The sequence below is a fragment of the Manis pentadactyla genome, chromosome 1 (genome assembly GCF_030020395.1).
Source record: "Manis pentadactyla isolate mManPen7 chromosome 1, mManPen7.hap1, whole genome shotgun sequence".
Taxonomy (NCBI): Eukaryota; Metazoa; Chordata; class Mammalia; order Pholidota; family Manidae; genus Manis; species Manis pentadactyla.
In genome coordinates this window covers 132,198,347-132,214,579 of record NC_080019.1, presented here as the reverse complement: position 1 = coordinate 132,214,579, position 16,233 = coordinate 132,198,347, and the positions used below count along the sequence as shown (strand labels likewise).

The 16,233-nt window shown below is 31.1% G+C and overlaps 1 protein-coding gene across 3 annotated transcripts in view; it reads left to right on the top strand.

Moving 5' to 3' along the window:
- The window catches only part of NCAM2 (neural cell adhesion molecule 2), a 504,953-nt gene that overhangs the window by 392,299 nt on the left and 96,421 nt on the right, over positions 1-16,233 (top strand). For all 3 annotated transcript variants that reach the window (XM_036881527.2, XM_057501625.1, XM_036881529.2), the window contains 2 exons: positions 9,970-10,157; positions 14,528-14,624. In XM_036881527.2, the coding sequence (XP_036737422.1) occupies positions 9,970-10,157; positions 14,528-14,624 (285 nt within the window). The remainder of the gene's footprint in view (positions 1-9,969; positions 10,158-14,527; positions 14,625-16,233) is intronic.

The window sequence follows — 16,233 nt, the reverse complement described above, 5'->3', positions numbered from 1 at the left end:
ATTACATTTTACCTGATGTAGTTTTCAATTTTAATCATAGTGAAAGTTGCTTGACATCAATAAGCAGAAATTACATAAGTTACATAATGTGCTACTGATAATTCAGGTTCTGAAAATACTAACAGTGTTCTTATAAAACAATTATATCAATGCTATATCTGTATGATCAATAATTCTTTTGATAACTCAGAAATTGTTATGAACAAGATTCACTTAGGCTTTGTTTCTTAAATTTATGTGTAAAATTGGGCATAATAATAATAATAATGATGCGATCTTTAAAATACTATAACTATTTATTGAAAATTCAATTAAATAAGGCAACAATAGAGGCAAAAATAACCATAAGTAGTACAATTCTTCTATTAGTATCTGTATGATTCAAGGAGGAGAGATATTAGGACAAGAGAAAGAAGAATGATTCACCTTACTTATAATCAAACATCTCTTATGATCAGTAATACTAGCATCACTAATAAAAGTCAAATTAAAGAGAAAGCCAGTGTGTGCTAAGGAGACACACATTGGCATATCTCAAAATAAATGATTTTATGACTCCAGAGTCATAAAATATGCTAAGATTTATGCATAACTTGGCTGTTCAAATTTAGTACAGAAAATACACATCCAGTGATATGATTAATTGGCAGTGAGCACACATGTAATTTAGTATTCCATGTAACCATTAGAATTCCCAGGACACATTAACTGAATCCTGTTAATTGCCATAGCTGATTCTGTGTATGAGTGAACATACAGTAGAAATGGATCTATGAAATTATTAATTGAATTATCCTCCAAAGGTGCCAAAGGACATATTAGTTTTTACTCCCTTGGTAGCTTCCCTCAGCAAAAATCAAATGAGAAAATTCAACAACTGAAAAGAAGTATCAAGGTATTTTACATATTTTTAAAAATGTGCGGTCAATTCCTAGCTAATTTAAGGGGCTGGCTTCTTTTTTTTTTTAATTAAGATATCATTGATATACAATCTTATGAAATTTTCACTTGAGCAATATTCACCCATATTATCAAGTACCCCCCCGACCCCATTGCAGTCACTGTCCGTCAGCGTAGTAAGGTGCTATAGAGTCATTGCTTGTATTCTCCACGCTATACTGCCTTCTCTGTGGCCTGCCTATACTGTGAGTGCTAATTATAATGTAGGGGCTGGCTTCTTAGCAAAATAATCAGAGGCAATAATCAGAGGCAAAATAATGTCTATAAGAGGCAGTGTATTTCTGTGGAATTGACGCCAGATTGAAGTTCCTAAATTCTGTGAATTTATGAAAGTCGAACAATGCCAATATACCTTTCCTACCCTGTTAGTGTTGTGACAATATCAAGAATATTTACTTATCCTGTGTTTTCTTTCATTCATTCCTTAACTGTTATTTACTGAGTGTCAAATATAAATTCAGGTGTTGTACAGAATTGTGAGAAAGGCAGCTTCTTCCCTGCTCTCATGAAATATGTTTTAATTAAGGTGATGGAAACACACAGCTATGTTAAGATGAAGTATATAAAAAAGTGATTAGGCAGATGGGACAGCTAAGTGCAAAAGGCTGAAATCAGCAAAGGGTTAGGGATGGTTAGGGTTTAAGGAGCAAAGTTCACCCAAATGGGGACACGGTCACAGCTAATGCAGAACTTTATAAATCATCATAAAAGTTTTTTTTTTTTTAAGAGGTGTGAAGAGAATCTTTTAGAATGGACTGAACAAATTAAACACTGGTAGGCCAATAAAGACAAGGCTTCTAAAATTGACCATGTAATGATGATGGCCTGCACAGCAATATAATAGTGGTAATCAAGAGAAGTGAATGTTATAAATATACTGGAATTTGTTGGTGAGGAATGAATGACAGAGCTTTTATAACAGAATATTCTGTTATACATTAAAGCAATTATTGCCATTAATTGTGGGTTTTTAAAATCTAATATTAAAGAAAAAAATTTGAAAATTTGATACCACAGACTATGCTGACTAGAAAAGAGGACTATTTCCTGGTAGTGTGTAAATTATTTGGAGAGTGTGCAAGAGAAATATGCTGTAATCCTAATTATATTTTACAAGCACAATACATATTATATTATCAATATGCTTTTAAAAAACTGAAACTTATTTTTCATTGATGATATATTTTACCTAATAATGCTTTTCAATGTCATTCACAAAATGGGTAGAATATAGTGAGTTTGTACAGCGAATTGCCTGATTCTGTTATTCATGAACCTGTGGAAATTCAGATAAAAAATTTGTATACCTTGGTTCCCAGAGTCTATTCTGTGTTTTGTGATTAGCGTCGGCTTGCTCATGAGCAGGCAGAATTCAGAATCCAGGTCAGCACTCAGCAAGAAGTAAGACTTTACTCGGGTAACAGGTGCCATCCACAAATGAACCACGTTTAGAAAAAAGACTTCAGAACCTGAGAGGATATGACAAGAGGAAGTGAAAAGCTTGTATTAAGCAAATAATCAACTCGGGGAGTCTTGCGCAGTGACAGAAACGCAATGATAAGTGCCAGCTGCACATTCAATTCTGGCTCGGCAATAAGGAAAGAAATAAAAAAGGGCACTTATCAAATCAGGAGTAACTTGGAACCAAGTCTAAGGGCAGTTTAAAAAGTTTCTTTAAAGTCTCCTGGTATGCCTGGAATATGCTTTTCCTGATCCTAACTTTGAGGAACTGACAAACTCAGATCCTGGCACACTAGTCTGTTTCTTCTTTAAATCAGAGATTTACTCAAAGTCGTGGATATAAGTACTGTTGAAATGATCTATTTCAGCCTTCTGCATATGCATCTGACTCTTAATTAAATCTAAGTAATTTCTCTTTGAAGTTCTTTCTGTTGAGATAAGAGCTAAGAGAATATAGTTCCTTGGTTTTTACTGTCGGTATTCACTTTATGTGCAGTTTTATATATTTCACTTCTTACAGTCTATGCGGTAATATACACATTTTTAATCATAAGACCATTAGATAGAAAATATAGAAGCCTACTATTTTCACCACCAAGACCTCATATTGTTTTCTCTCATACATTCTCCACTTTTAAAGATATTAAACTATTAAAATGATATTTATTAAAGATTATTCTTCATTTTCATTGTGTATGTGTATATATGTAATAATACATATATTTGCATTTAAATACATGTGTGTGTATAGTAAATTATCAAGCAGAGACTTTTGTAAACATGCAATAATTAACATTACCCCAAGGGGTTTATATAAAACTTTAAAAGGAGGCCTTAGATGTCTGATTTTTTCCATCACAAACTCAACATATGACTTTGATGTGTAGTCAAGGTGGTGAAACTTTTATACCTAAACAATTATATTCAGCATTTGCTAATGGCTTAGTGTCAGTAGACATGAACTTTGATAATATTTTGACTAGAGATGCGCAATTGATTCAATCATTATGGTTCTGGAAATAGTGATATTTTGCTTGGTAAAGTGCCCTATGATGGCAGTGATTGGAATGGATGATGGAATATTCATGATTGGATATGATGAATAAATGGAAAAATAAATAAGCATTAGCTAAAATATCAAACCAAATATAATGAATACATAATCAAAATGTTAATTATTCACAATATTTTGTAGAACATAATTCTTAAAAAAGTTATTGCAGAAGTGAAGTATATAAATAAAATAGACTATATCACCTTTTTCATGGTAACTTGGATTTAATTTAGAAATTCAAATGAAAATCAAATCACTGTTTAAGGGATTAAGTACAATATATATACCACAATGCTGTCAGAATTGAAAATGATTTTTGCTCTTTACACAAGAAAAAAGCATAAGCTGTTTTTTTTTAACTGTCAAGCATATTACCTCATATTAAGTGACTTAATTTTTTAAAAAGGTAAATGAAGCCACTTAGGCTTTAATTCCAAATAATTAATGTCTCTCAACAAATAAAAAAGGTAACTGGCAATTCCCTGAAAGGTACCAGTATTTAACAAATATAGATATTTGTGCAGTTATGTTTAGTATTTTTTCTATCTCCCATGAATATTTTTAGAAAGAAAACCCTCTTAGTCTTCACTTATTTTCTGGAATATTCTTATATTAGAAGCATACATACTCAAAATATATATATTAATATTAAAAAAATCTGTGAATTATGATGACTAGTTTCAGATATGAAAATACCATACTCAAATAGTGAATGCCTAGCATGTTAGGATTAACAATGGTGGAAACACTGTAACATGTTTTTGTCTCAGTGTTTCAACAGTGATTTGAAAACAGATAACAACCTAATTTCTTCATAAATATCCTAATAAGAGGTTGAATACTAGGCTCAATTTGAGAAATTCCTAGGAATTTTCCTGAAGTAAAAGTTATATGGTAAATGTATTTTTAAATAAAAAATATAATTTAAAAAGTGTTTTAAAATGCAATTATTATATTTTAAGTTATTAATAAATATGCCACTTAGGGATTAAATTTATTCTTTATTGATAGGTGGAATCGTGATTCAACCTTTATCAAAGGGTTACATTTTTAAATGTAATAGTTCACTTTGTCATGATCAAGAGCAAAAGTTCTATGAGCATATTCATAATTTCTTAGTCACCAGAGAGCTAGACAGCACAATTCTGAAATTACTTTTGAAACAAAAATCTTATAAATAAATAGTAACCAAATAAATTTTATATACAACATTAGTATTTCTTATTAATTCAAAATGGAAGGTGTACTGAAGTTTCAGACCAGAATCTAGGGGATTATCTTTGACTTTCTGATATTGAAACAATGGGTTAACTTATCTCTCTGTTTAAAATATTAGATAAACCTATAGTTTATTATTTTAGTGTTTTGTGTCTTGATGCTGAAAATGATGAAAGTTTATTTGTGAGTTGTCCCAAGTTACCTTGAGTTATAAAATAAGTAAACTTGAAAGGAAATATACAATAGAGTAAAACTCCAAGATGGTGGAGACATCTTGTTTTTCATGTACAACATTTGATCCCTAATACCCAGCGGATAACAAAGGATGAAATCAGGAAATACCTGTAAGCTGTAAATTCTGCCACAAAGCAAAATATGTGTTATTGTCTTCTTGTCCTTATTCTTGTTTTCCTTCTTTTCTTCCTATTTCTTCCCACGTCTCCTCCCTTTCCTTCTCCTTCTTTCTCTTCCTTGGCCCTCCAGTTTTAGTTCTTTTCCTCATGTGAGATTTATTTTCCTGAGTTTTTATCTCTTTATGCAAGGATATGTTGCTAAGGCATGGTTCTGGCTGTGAACTCCTTAGTGTGAAAATGACTGGCATGCCCCAGAACACATTTCTTCTTACATCTTAGTTGCTTATACATCAGGATAGAAATTGGAAAGGTGGTGCTGATTTTAAATATCTCTTTTTATTGGCATCACCTGGAAATAAATCAGTGTACAAATTTGCACTCCTTTTCAACGAATTCCTTCTAACCTGTATTATATATGTATTATATATTAATTTATTGTTTAAATACCATGTATAGAATATACTTCCTTGATTACTTGGTATAATTATTTCAAACATTAATTCCAGTGTGGAGTGGCACTGTTAGTGATATGTAGGAACAACTGCCTGAGAATGTATTTATAGTTATTAATAGAAGGACTGGCAGAGCAGTATGGTTTCATGAGATGGACATAAAGAGCCAGAAATTGTGGTCTTGACTCTGCTACCACCTTCCCAAATATCCCAAAACAAGGTTTCTCATATATAGAATAAAGATTTGTAGATGACTCTCATGTTTCTTTCCAGATATTAGATTCTAGTGAAATCTCTCTAGTTCTGCAGACCTTAAAATGACCACGGGCATAAAAATGTTGCAAGTTTAATTTTGTTCATAGGTAAATACTATAAATGCAAAGATTGCCTCTTAATGTAATGAAAACTTGGTGAAGTCACACAGTTGGGTTTAAATCTCATATCCTTCACTTTCTGAAAGTCTGATTGTGATAAATTTAATTTGTCTGTGATTGATGTTTTTAAAATGTTTAACTCTAACACTTCAATATACAAGACTACAGAAAATAATCCAATAGTTCTTATCTATATTTGCTTCAGATCTATCTTTGCCATTCCCTCTTAAAGAAAGAGAAATGAGTATTCCTCTTAAATATTTTTTGGGAGTACCCTTTCTTTCATCAAACAGAAATTATTTTGATATTTGTTTAAAATGGTAAGGAAGACTTCATTCAAGTCTATTGCAATAGGGGTCAAGACTGTTGCAATAGGGGAAAAAGATTGAACTCAACTCTGAATACAAGGACAAGTGGGGATTTATAGCCAATGAGCAGAGTGACATGAGTCAGTGGATGGAAAATCACTACGAGGAACTTGATTAAATTACAAGGATAATGTGAATCTTGCTAAATTGGCCTAATAGAATTCTTCCTAAAAGCAGGCCATGGACATAGATATTAAGGGTGGGTAATAAGGAACTTGATCAGATATCAAAGATAATCATATATCAAGGGCGGAAGTATTCTCATTAAACTGACTTTGTAGGATTCTTTATTCAAGGCAGACCAGGGACAGTGAGGGCTTCAGGACAAGGCCTAGTCTGAAAAAAGGTTTCTAGAAGCCTGACTACAGTTTGGTCAAGGAGAGCATTTTTGCCACTTTTGCTGGTTCTCATGTTACCACACACTCTAGGAAAGGATAGCTGCACCTTTCCATCCAGTGAATGACATATTTCCATCTTGTTAGTATTTGGGTTGCTCTGAATTTTTTTCTCTACTCCACTCAGGTAAAAATTTGTTCTCCCAATAAAGTTATGTCTGTTCATTGTAATCTGTGGAATAATATTTTAATTTGGAATTTACTAGGATTTGAGGAACATGATGCATTAAGAAATGTTTCCATATAACTTTATAATCCATGTAGTTGGGAATTCATTTTCCCCTTGCATGGAATATGGGGCACAAAACCTGGGCAAAGAATGCAACTTCAAGGTGAAAATTTGTCCATGCCTATCTTTTTATATAAATATTTATATTTTAGTACATATATAAATATATATAATCAATTCTGGTCTTCCCTCAGTTCTGCTTATGCAATATGACTTTCTCTTTCTCCTTCCCCTGCTTTCCTTTCTCTCTTTCTGTCAAATTTATTTCCTTTGTACAATTTTTGAAGCCTTTATGATGTGAAAGGCTTATTTTTCAAAAAGGCTTAATTTTCTGAAAACTACAATATTTTATTCATCAACATGAAATATGACTACTTTTTTTTACCCTGAAGTCTTCACATTTTGCCTCTGTTAGGTTAGATTACATCTTTCTTCAAACAATAGCCCAACACCAATTATCTGATTTCATTAACATGCTTATCTTGTGACCGTTATATTGCGGCCTTGCTACTGTTTTTATATTTACAAAGAATATAATGTTGAGGAAATTAGATTCTTTTTTATTGTAGTTGGGAATTAGTAATATTTTCTTACCTCATGCCACAAATACATTTTTTAATGTGGCTTTCAGGATTCCTCGTATTGCCAGTAGCGCATTTGTATTCAACATTAGTGATTCCGAATTAAATTCCCACTGAGATCATCAGGCAGCAATTAGTGGCGATTGCTTGCTTTTATAGAAAAACCAAATCTTGCCCTAAGTTTGTATTTAAATTATAATAATATAATACACACACAGATGCCATATTGTGGACAGAGTACACTGTGAGTCAACTATTAATAATTCTATTAGCATGTATGATTTTATATTGGGCTATGTTTATATACAAATGAATTGTCCATAAGCATCTTTCTAGAATAGTATAAGGCTCTGATTATATGTCACATGTATTAAACAGTAATAAGATATTTTTTTAGATAGAGCTGGAAATACATAGAGATATAAACAGATTTTGACTGAATATAGGAAAGTTTTGCTTCTCTTATAGTTGCTCCCTGAATTAATTATACTCTCATATTTTTCACTTACTCTTTTCGGGCCTTGAAAAAATTTTTTTTTCTTTTCTCCTTGAAAATACCTTCTGTTCAATTTAACTGAAATGTTAGATTGAAAAATTAGTTGACTGTTTAATTTCTAGTAAATTGGATGTACCATTTTTGAGGACCAAGTAAGCATTTTATACTGTGTAAGTCATCAGGTGTATATTGTGACCACACATCTTAACCCATAAGGTTCAGATCACTTGGTGGAGAAACAATCAAATAGATTCTTCCAATGCCTATGACCATGCTGAGGGGAATATAGAATCTGTGGGAGCACAAAGTGGGGAAACTCACCACAATTGAAGGTTGTAGAAAGGCCGTGTTTAGGAAGCACAGAGCTTAGTTTTGAACACAGCTAGGTAAAGAGAAAGGCAGGCACACTGCAAGCTGAGAAAAAAACTACAGGTAGATTTGTGTGTGTAATATTTAACACACCTAAGTGCCAACATGTGTCTGTATTATTTAGACAATCTTCTTTTGTGGGACACTAAGTTATTTTGAGTTTTTGTTATTAAAATAACAATGCACTGAAAGTCTTTATATAAACCTTTGATAATATTTCTATTTACTTTTTCTGGAGACTGGATTGAAGAATCAAGATTATAAACCTTTTAAGGCTCTTTATCTTCCTGAAGAATTGCTCCAATTATATCCCCCTCCATAATAGATGATAGGGTCCATCCACATCAACGAAATATTGCTAGCACTGAATATTACAATTTTGTCCCTGGGTTGCATGGATATAGAATGGACCCTGGTAGTTCACATCCTAGACCTACAACTAGAATAAGCTTGATATCTCTTGTTCAGGTCCTTCATGTTTAAAATAGGGTAACACTGTCCTCAAAAGGTTACTAAAAGATTAACTAGAATATAATGCATAAGTTTACTGTCATATAGAAATAATTCAAAAAATATTTCATACTTCTGTGTGAGATTGGCATTAAAAACATACATTGTAAAACTTGACAAGAATTTTAAATGATTGCTCATTTGTGTCACAGATGATTCTTATATATCTAAAATATAATCCATTGATATAACAAAATTCGTATGTCATTTTTATTAAGTGTAGTATAACAAAATGTTTGACAACTGAAATTGATGATTTATGAAATGATATTGTTTCAAATAGCTAATAGTAAAAACAATGATCAGTATAAACAGCAGTAAATACTTTAGCTACCACTTAATTTAGGATTACACTTTTATGTAGAACAATCCTCTCAAATAATTATACAGTCAAGATATTGAGACTCAAAGAGTTTTATTGAGTAACATTTGGGCTACATTATAGTTCTAGAGTAGAGCAAGAATAAAACCATGTTTGTGTCTTTACAATTAGGTTATCTTAATTTAATTATAAAATGTGTTGTTTATTTTCTCAACTATTTTTATAGAGGTCTAGTGTAGGTGTATGAAAATTAAAAGAGCATCATAGGACCTGATTAATTTTCAGATTATTTTTGTTTAAATGAAATCATCTCTGGTTTAATAAAAATTTGGAAAAACTATTTCGGTAAAAAAACTGTTTAGCTATGATACTACCATTTCAATTTAGATTTCATATTTGCTTCAAAATATGTTATAGAAGAACTTACATGACTAAGACAAGATTTAAAAATGACACAAGACTACTGATTTTGTTCACTTTTTTCCTTAACTCTCACTTTTTAATGTGGGTTGTTTCAGAAAGACATTATACATATGTACATAGTTATTAATTTACTGGGTGGGTATTTTTGCCAGATTATTAAAGATAACTAATGCTGTACTTTAATGCATTAATGAATCATGTTTTAGTAACTGGCCAACTTTGAAACGTAAAACTATATGATGAAACAAATGACATAGTTTCTTGAGTTCTGATATTACATATTAAGTTTATGAAATTACAATTGTTATTGCTTCTTTTTATAGTCAAGTAATAATTAGTGTAGTTTATGCTAATTAAGTAATTATCTTAAAGGTCTATAAATGTTATATTACCTTGCTTTACAGATGCTCCCAAGTTTGTATCAAACCAAACAATTTATTACTCATGGGAAGGAAATCCAATCAATATAAGCTGTGATGTGAAATCGAATCCACCAGCCTCAGTCCATTGGAGAAGAGAAAAATTAGTCTTGCCAGCTAAAAACACCACTAATTTAAAGATGTATAGTGCAGGGAGGAAGGTGATTCTAGAGGTAAGTCATGTGCATGTGAGTAAATTATATTATTTTTACAGTTATCTACTATTTAAAATAGTTCAAAGATCTTAATATATAAATATAACATAGTCATGTTATATAACATATATGCACATATAAATCTTACTATATATATTTCATGTTTATTTACTTCAAGGGAAATTCTGTGCATTTGGATTATAGTCCATTAATGATTAACATCTCATTATTTACTTATAAATGTGGATGTATAGTAAGTCTATTTTTCATGAATTTACTTTTGGCAAAAGAAATGATGATATCAGGACAAAAATAGGGAGAAGGAAGGAGAAATATTTGAGTTATTGAGGACCAAAAGTTTAATTTCAGTGTTGATACTAGCCATTGATTCTGTGATTACAGTTCCCTTCTCCTTGGGCAGGTATGTGTAAATGCTATCTGCTGGCTACATATTTACAAGTCCCTGAATAAACAAGACTTGCTTGTTCAATGCCTCACTTAATTTTGCTTTATAAAATTAAGATTATAGATGATTATTTTTATACTGCCACAGGCCTGGGTTTTAAATTGTTTTTGAATACAATGCCTTATATTTATAATGGCAGATTATGCATGTGTACATCAATTACCAAAGTTTATGTGTCCAGGGCAATGATCATCAGCTCCTCCAATTTATGATGCTTTCAGAACAATTGAGACTCTTCCTCAAAAGTAGCTGAAAGATGCTACATTTTTCTCACTAATTCAATTTACATACATTTTTTAAATGAGTATTTTAAAGTAAAATCTGATATCCATACTGCATTAACTTAAAGATAGTCTCATTGGTTCCATACTGATTCTTCTACCTGGTAATCGGACTTAGTAAAACATTTGGTTGATAGAAAGATTTAGCCATCACTCCCAAATGTTTGGATGGCTAACTGATAATTAAGCCACTTTGTCTAATCTATTTCAATTTAAATTGGTTTCTTTGTAACTGTATTAGAAGAACTAGCTATTGACAAGTTGACAGGAGGTCAGTTTCACAAAGATGTCTGGGAAGACTTTACCTAAATTTTAGGTACTTAGCCAGAGTAAAATACTGAGGCTACACTTTACTTCACTTGTAGAGAGTGTATTAGTGTGTTTTGGCTGCTGGAATGAAATACTTTGGACTGGGTGGCTTAAACAACAGAATCCTTTTTTTTTTTTTTTTTCATATAGTTCTGGAGGCTAGAAGTACTTGATCAAGGTGCCAGAAACTTTGGTTTCTGATGAAACCTCTCTCCTTGGTTTGTAGATAGTGCCCTCTGGCTGAGTACCCACACAGTCTTTCCTTTGCAGAGAGAGACAGAGATAGCTTTGGTGTCTTATCTTATGAGGACATCAGGCCCCGCTTTTATGATCTCACTTAATCTTAATTACCACCTTAAAGACCCTATCTCCAAATATAATCACATTAAAGGTTAGGGTTTCAACACATGAAACCAAAACCTATATGGGAAGACACAGTTCAGTTCATAACAGTGTAGTTAACTTCATGTTTGATTGACAGACTGATTTATAACCCTTGCTTTATTTCATTTGCACTTTTCAGCTTCTTGGGATAGCTCATAATTCTCCATTCTATGTCAAGCAAGAGTCTATAAATCTGACATATAAATATTTTATTCATATGAAGCTCTCATGTTCTTTAATTTTCTGCCTAAATGACTTTCTTTCCCACCTCAAAGTGAAAATTAAGCAATTTTTGTTTTCACAGAGCCAAGTGACCTGTTGGTTAAAGCATTGACCTTGAACATACATTTTTTTTTGTGTATACTATTTTTAAATTAAAATCCGGAATAAGTAATATAGATGTGTTAATTAACACGACTTAAAGACAAAGTAAAACAAAATAACAATAGCAACAAAGAAAGAAAAGGCAATAATAAACATTACTGATTTTGAATTAGTAGAATACATAGTTGCTTGGGATACTAATTATGGTTACTTTCTGTTTAAAATAACTTTAATAGTCACATAATTGCTAATGCTTAAGAACAGATAATAAAATACAGAAATGTCATGTTTACAATTATTAACAAATTGATCAACAAATAGATTTTTTTTATTTTTAAAGATTTTCTTTTTTGTTGGATTAAGTATATACATTAAATCTTTTAAGTTTATGAATTTTAATACCTAACAAAATATTCTGGGAATCCTCTATAGTTGCTGCCAATAAATGAATCTGTAAAGGTCATCCAAACTTTTCTTTTTTTTTCCTGTGCACTACCCTGAGGTAATCAGCCAAGTTTTCAATAATGATGCAGGAAGTTTCTAATAGGTTGATTGGATAATATTCTGCTTTGGATCATCTGCATTGTTGTTCCTTGTCTTAAGTAAAGATGTGAACTGTTAAATGATTTTCTCACAACGGAATGAATGCATGGAAAGAGGAAATCAAGATTTGAAGTTTTAGAAAAAACACTAACAAACTCCTTTATTAACATTGTACTTTCAGCTTATATTTTGATGTTCAAAATTACATTTGTAGATCTGTTATAGTCTATCAAAACCCTGCATCTTAAGTAAACTTGTATTATTTTAACTGTATATTAAAATATAAAGAAGTGGTATCATAAGTAGCTACTCCTAGCACTTCCTAATAATCAGCAATAACTGGCATATTTGAAACATTTAAGTATTTTTAAATTAATATTTTATCATATACCTATGTTGTATGTTATTTCATATTTTGATAAAATTGTCTGCTATTTCCTTGTATTGGGATTGGGTATAAAACCACTATTGGATTTTACTTTCATTTTGCTTTCCTGGAATATACAAAATATGCTGCAGGACACACGGTTTGACTAGGTTATAACTAGATTTGTTCTTTTTTTAAAATTATCTGTGCTATTAGGGGTATTTTCTGTACTTAATACAACATAATTAAAGAATTATTTATTTCAGATACAATAGTATAGCTTTCATCTTCTGATAGGTGAACTCCCAGAAATAGAAACAAGTAAAAAGTAAAACTTAGCTGAGCCTTTTAAAAATCATTCCAATGAAAATGGCTATACTTAAATTACTTTATTAATCTTCAGGAGTTGTGCAATAGTGACATTTATTTGTTGTGGCCATTCTATCTCTGCATTGTTTTGATTCAGCACACATTCTTCCCTATGGGATATACAAATAGCTTTCTCATATGCCTGTAGAATAAGGAAATATTTTTTGTCAAATTCGTTTCTAGCTAGTAAACTTATTTTAAAGTTAAATTAGTTTTATTAAAAGATGAATGCAGGAAAAATGAAAAATTTAATCACTTAGGAGTACTTATATAAGAGCTATTCAAGCTTCTAATCCTTAAATTTATGATCTATCCCTAGATGGACAGCTAAGTAGAGAATGAATGACACAGCTTTTTTGTACTCTTTCAGAATTACCAACTTCAATGGACCTCAAAATTGCACTTTTAGTTAATAGCGTTCCATTACAACAAAATCACTTTTCCCCTTTTGGGATAGAGTTGAAATTAACAGCAACTCTTGTTGTAAGCATATTCTCTCTTAATAATAGTCACTGAGATTGAAAATTATATTTATTACTATCATCAAATCTCTTTTCTGAATCGATACTTCAGAATTTTGATACATTAGAATTACAGGTTTAGTCCCAACATTCAGCAATATAATCCTGGAAGGTTAACTTAATTATGGATTTCAAATGTGTAAGGGTTGAGATCAGCTATTTTCCACCTGAACTGAAAGAGAATGATAGGAATTGAACAGAAATGGAAGCAAGATACTGTTATTAGATATCAAGATAATGTGCCTGTCTACAGCAATTGCCACACAAGGGCAACACTTTCTTGCAAAATGCTTCCTGGAAAGATATTTTTTTTAGAATGGGTCCTCATTTTTCTTTAATATTTTATGCTTAATAAACTCACAAGTGAGAGAGAAAAAAGACATATTTCCAGCCTTTCTTGAACTTTAGATCTTTCTGTTCTTAGGCTAAAACAGAAAACAGAGTTAACAACGCTTTTAGTACAAATTTTTTTTCACAAGTTCATGTCAGCAGTGATTGCAGGATATATATTTTTCAAACTGTGTACTACTTTCTGTATGTGTATAATGATTTTTCTATTTAGTAGATGTAACAAAATGGTGGTATTTACCCACTTAATAAGTTAATGGTTAAACTACTTATCACCTAGTCCTATAGAAAATATAAGTCTATAGATTACACTTGAAAAGGATCTAATACTCACTTGACATAGAAAAAAAAATTTATGTCAAAGAGTTGTGAATAATTGAACATGTGTGGAGATATTAGGCATACTAGTGTCTATTTTTAAACTCCTATGATATTGTTTTAAGATTGTAAAATTTTTATTATTATAATAATTTTAGATTGCACCTACGTCTGACAGTGACTTTGGACGATATAATTGCACAGCCACAAACCGTATAGGAACAAGATTTCAAGAGTATATTCTTGCTTTGGCTGGTAAGTGTAGCAGAATTAATTAAAATAATTTCTGAGATCCCATGAAATACTTCTGTAAGCAAATAACTTTTACATTTTAATAAATCATGATAAAAGTTATTATTAGAAAGAATGAAGTGCTTCAGAATTTGGATAGTTGTATCGGATACACACTGAAGCTTAGAATATGTTTAACAATCAAGATTGTTTTAAAACATGGATTCTAATTCCCCCATTTTTACAAATTCCCCCTATGGAAGAAGTAGGAAGCATGTGTTAAGAAATTAACTTATTTTATGTAAAGAAAGAATCTTGTCAAAAGAGTTAAAAATAAAATACATCTTGAGAGAAAGTAAACTAAAATTAATCTATTTTAAAATTCTAAACTTGAAAATACAAATAGTAAGCTTATTTTAAGGAAAGTAGAAAATTTAGGGTTATATAACTTCTGTTGAAAACTGTTTCATCTTAATGTATATGAAAACATTCTAGTTCTTCTGCTAAAGCTTAAAGGAATATAAATAATAGCATGTAGAATAAAATTCATTTTAACTAGAAATCCAGCTGTTTCTGTACTTGTGTGTGCGTGGAGGGTATAAAACATATATATATTTCCAGAAATCTGGAAATTTATATTTTTTATACTTTGCATAGCTCTGATGATGAATAATGTGAATAATGTGATTTATTGTCTTCTAAAACTAGAGAATTATCAGAAAATTATTATAATGTATGTTTTGATAAAATAAGTGGTTTCCTTGAAAATATTTTAAAACATTTCACAAGTAGAGTTCTAATACATAACTGTAATTTTATATTAAGTTTAAAAAGATATTTATTTCTGTTGCTATGTAAGTATATATCTCAAAAGTAATGTCATTAGTTGTAAAGACCAAAAGGAAAATTTTAAAGTTTATAAGGCTAATAATACTCAAATTACTATGTAACTAAAAAACCTGTTATTCTCCAATTCAAGTTTTACTACACTGGAGGAAAAGGAAAGAAAGGATTCTGTGAAAGATTTCTGGGAAAGAAGCAGGAAGGTAAAATTAAAATTAGATGAAGTTAAGATAGGAGTGTTGGAACTTGACCAGTGTAGCAAGGGGTCTAAATAAGAGGTGGTGGGAGGGCTCTGATGGATGATTAATTTCTGCAAGGGTGGGGATAACATCAGTAAATATATAAAGTATAATAGCAGATAATTATCTCACCTTTGGAGAAGTTACAGATACCAAAGGGGCAAAAACTGGAATGACCCTAGGGTAATAGTTGGGTATTGGTGTACATTAAGTTGTACATCTACATTAAAATGTATGTAGATGTTTATGGAAAGGAGAAAAGAAGTTAAAGTGTGTCTGTATGTTTTAGAATCAACCACTTCTACAAGGAGCTCCTTTTTGCTAGGAATGTTACTTAGAAAGCAGTTTGTGAGGCCTACCCACTGAGAAATTGAGAGTGCAGCACACTAAGCAAAGAGCATACCTGGCAACATCTTGGTTTCTAAATACCATTCTTCACTAAAAGTAACCAAGTCTCCTTGTAGAAATGGCCAATTCTACCAGTGGGATAGAGAAAGTACCTGGAACAATGTACTGTACCAGAAAGAAAGGAAAAAAACTTTTTTTTTAAT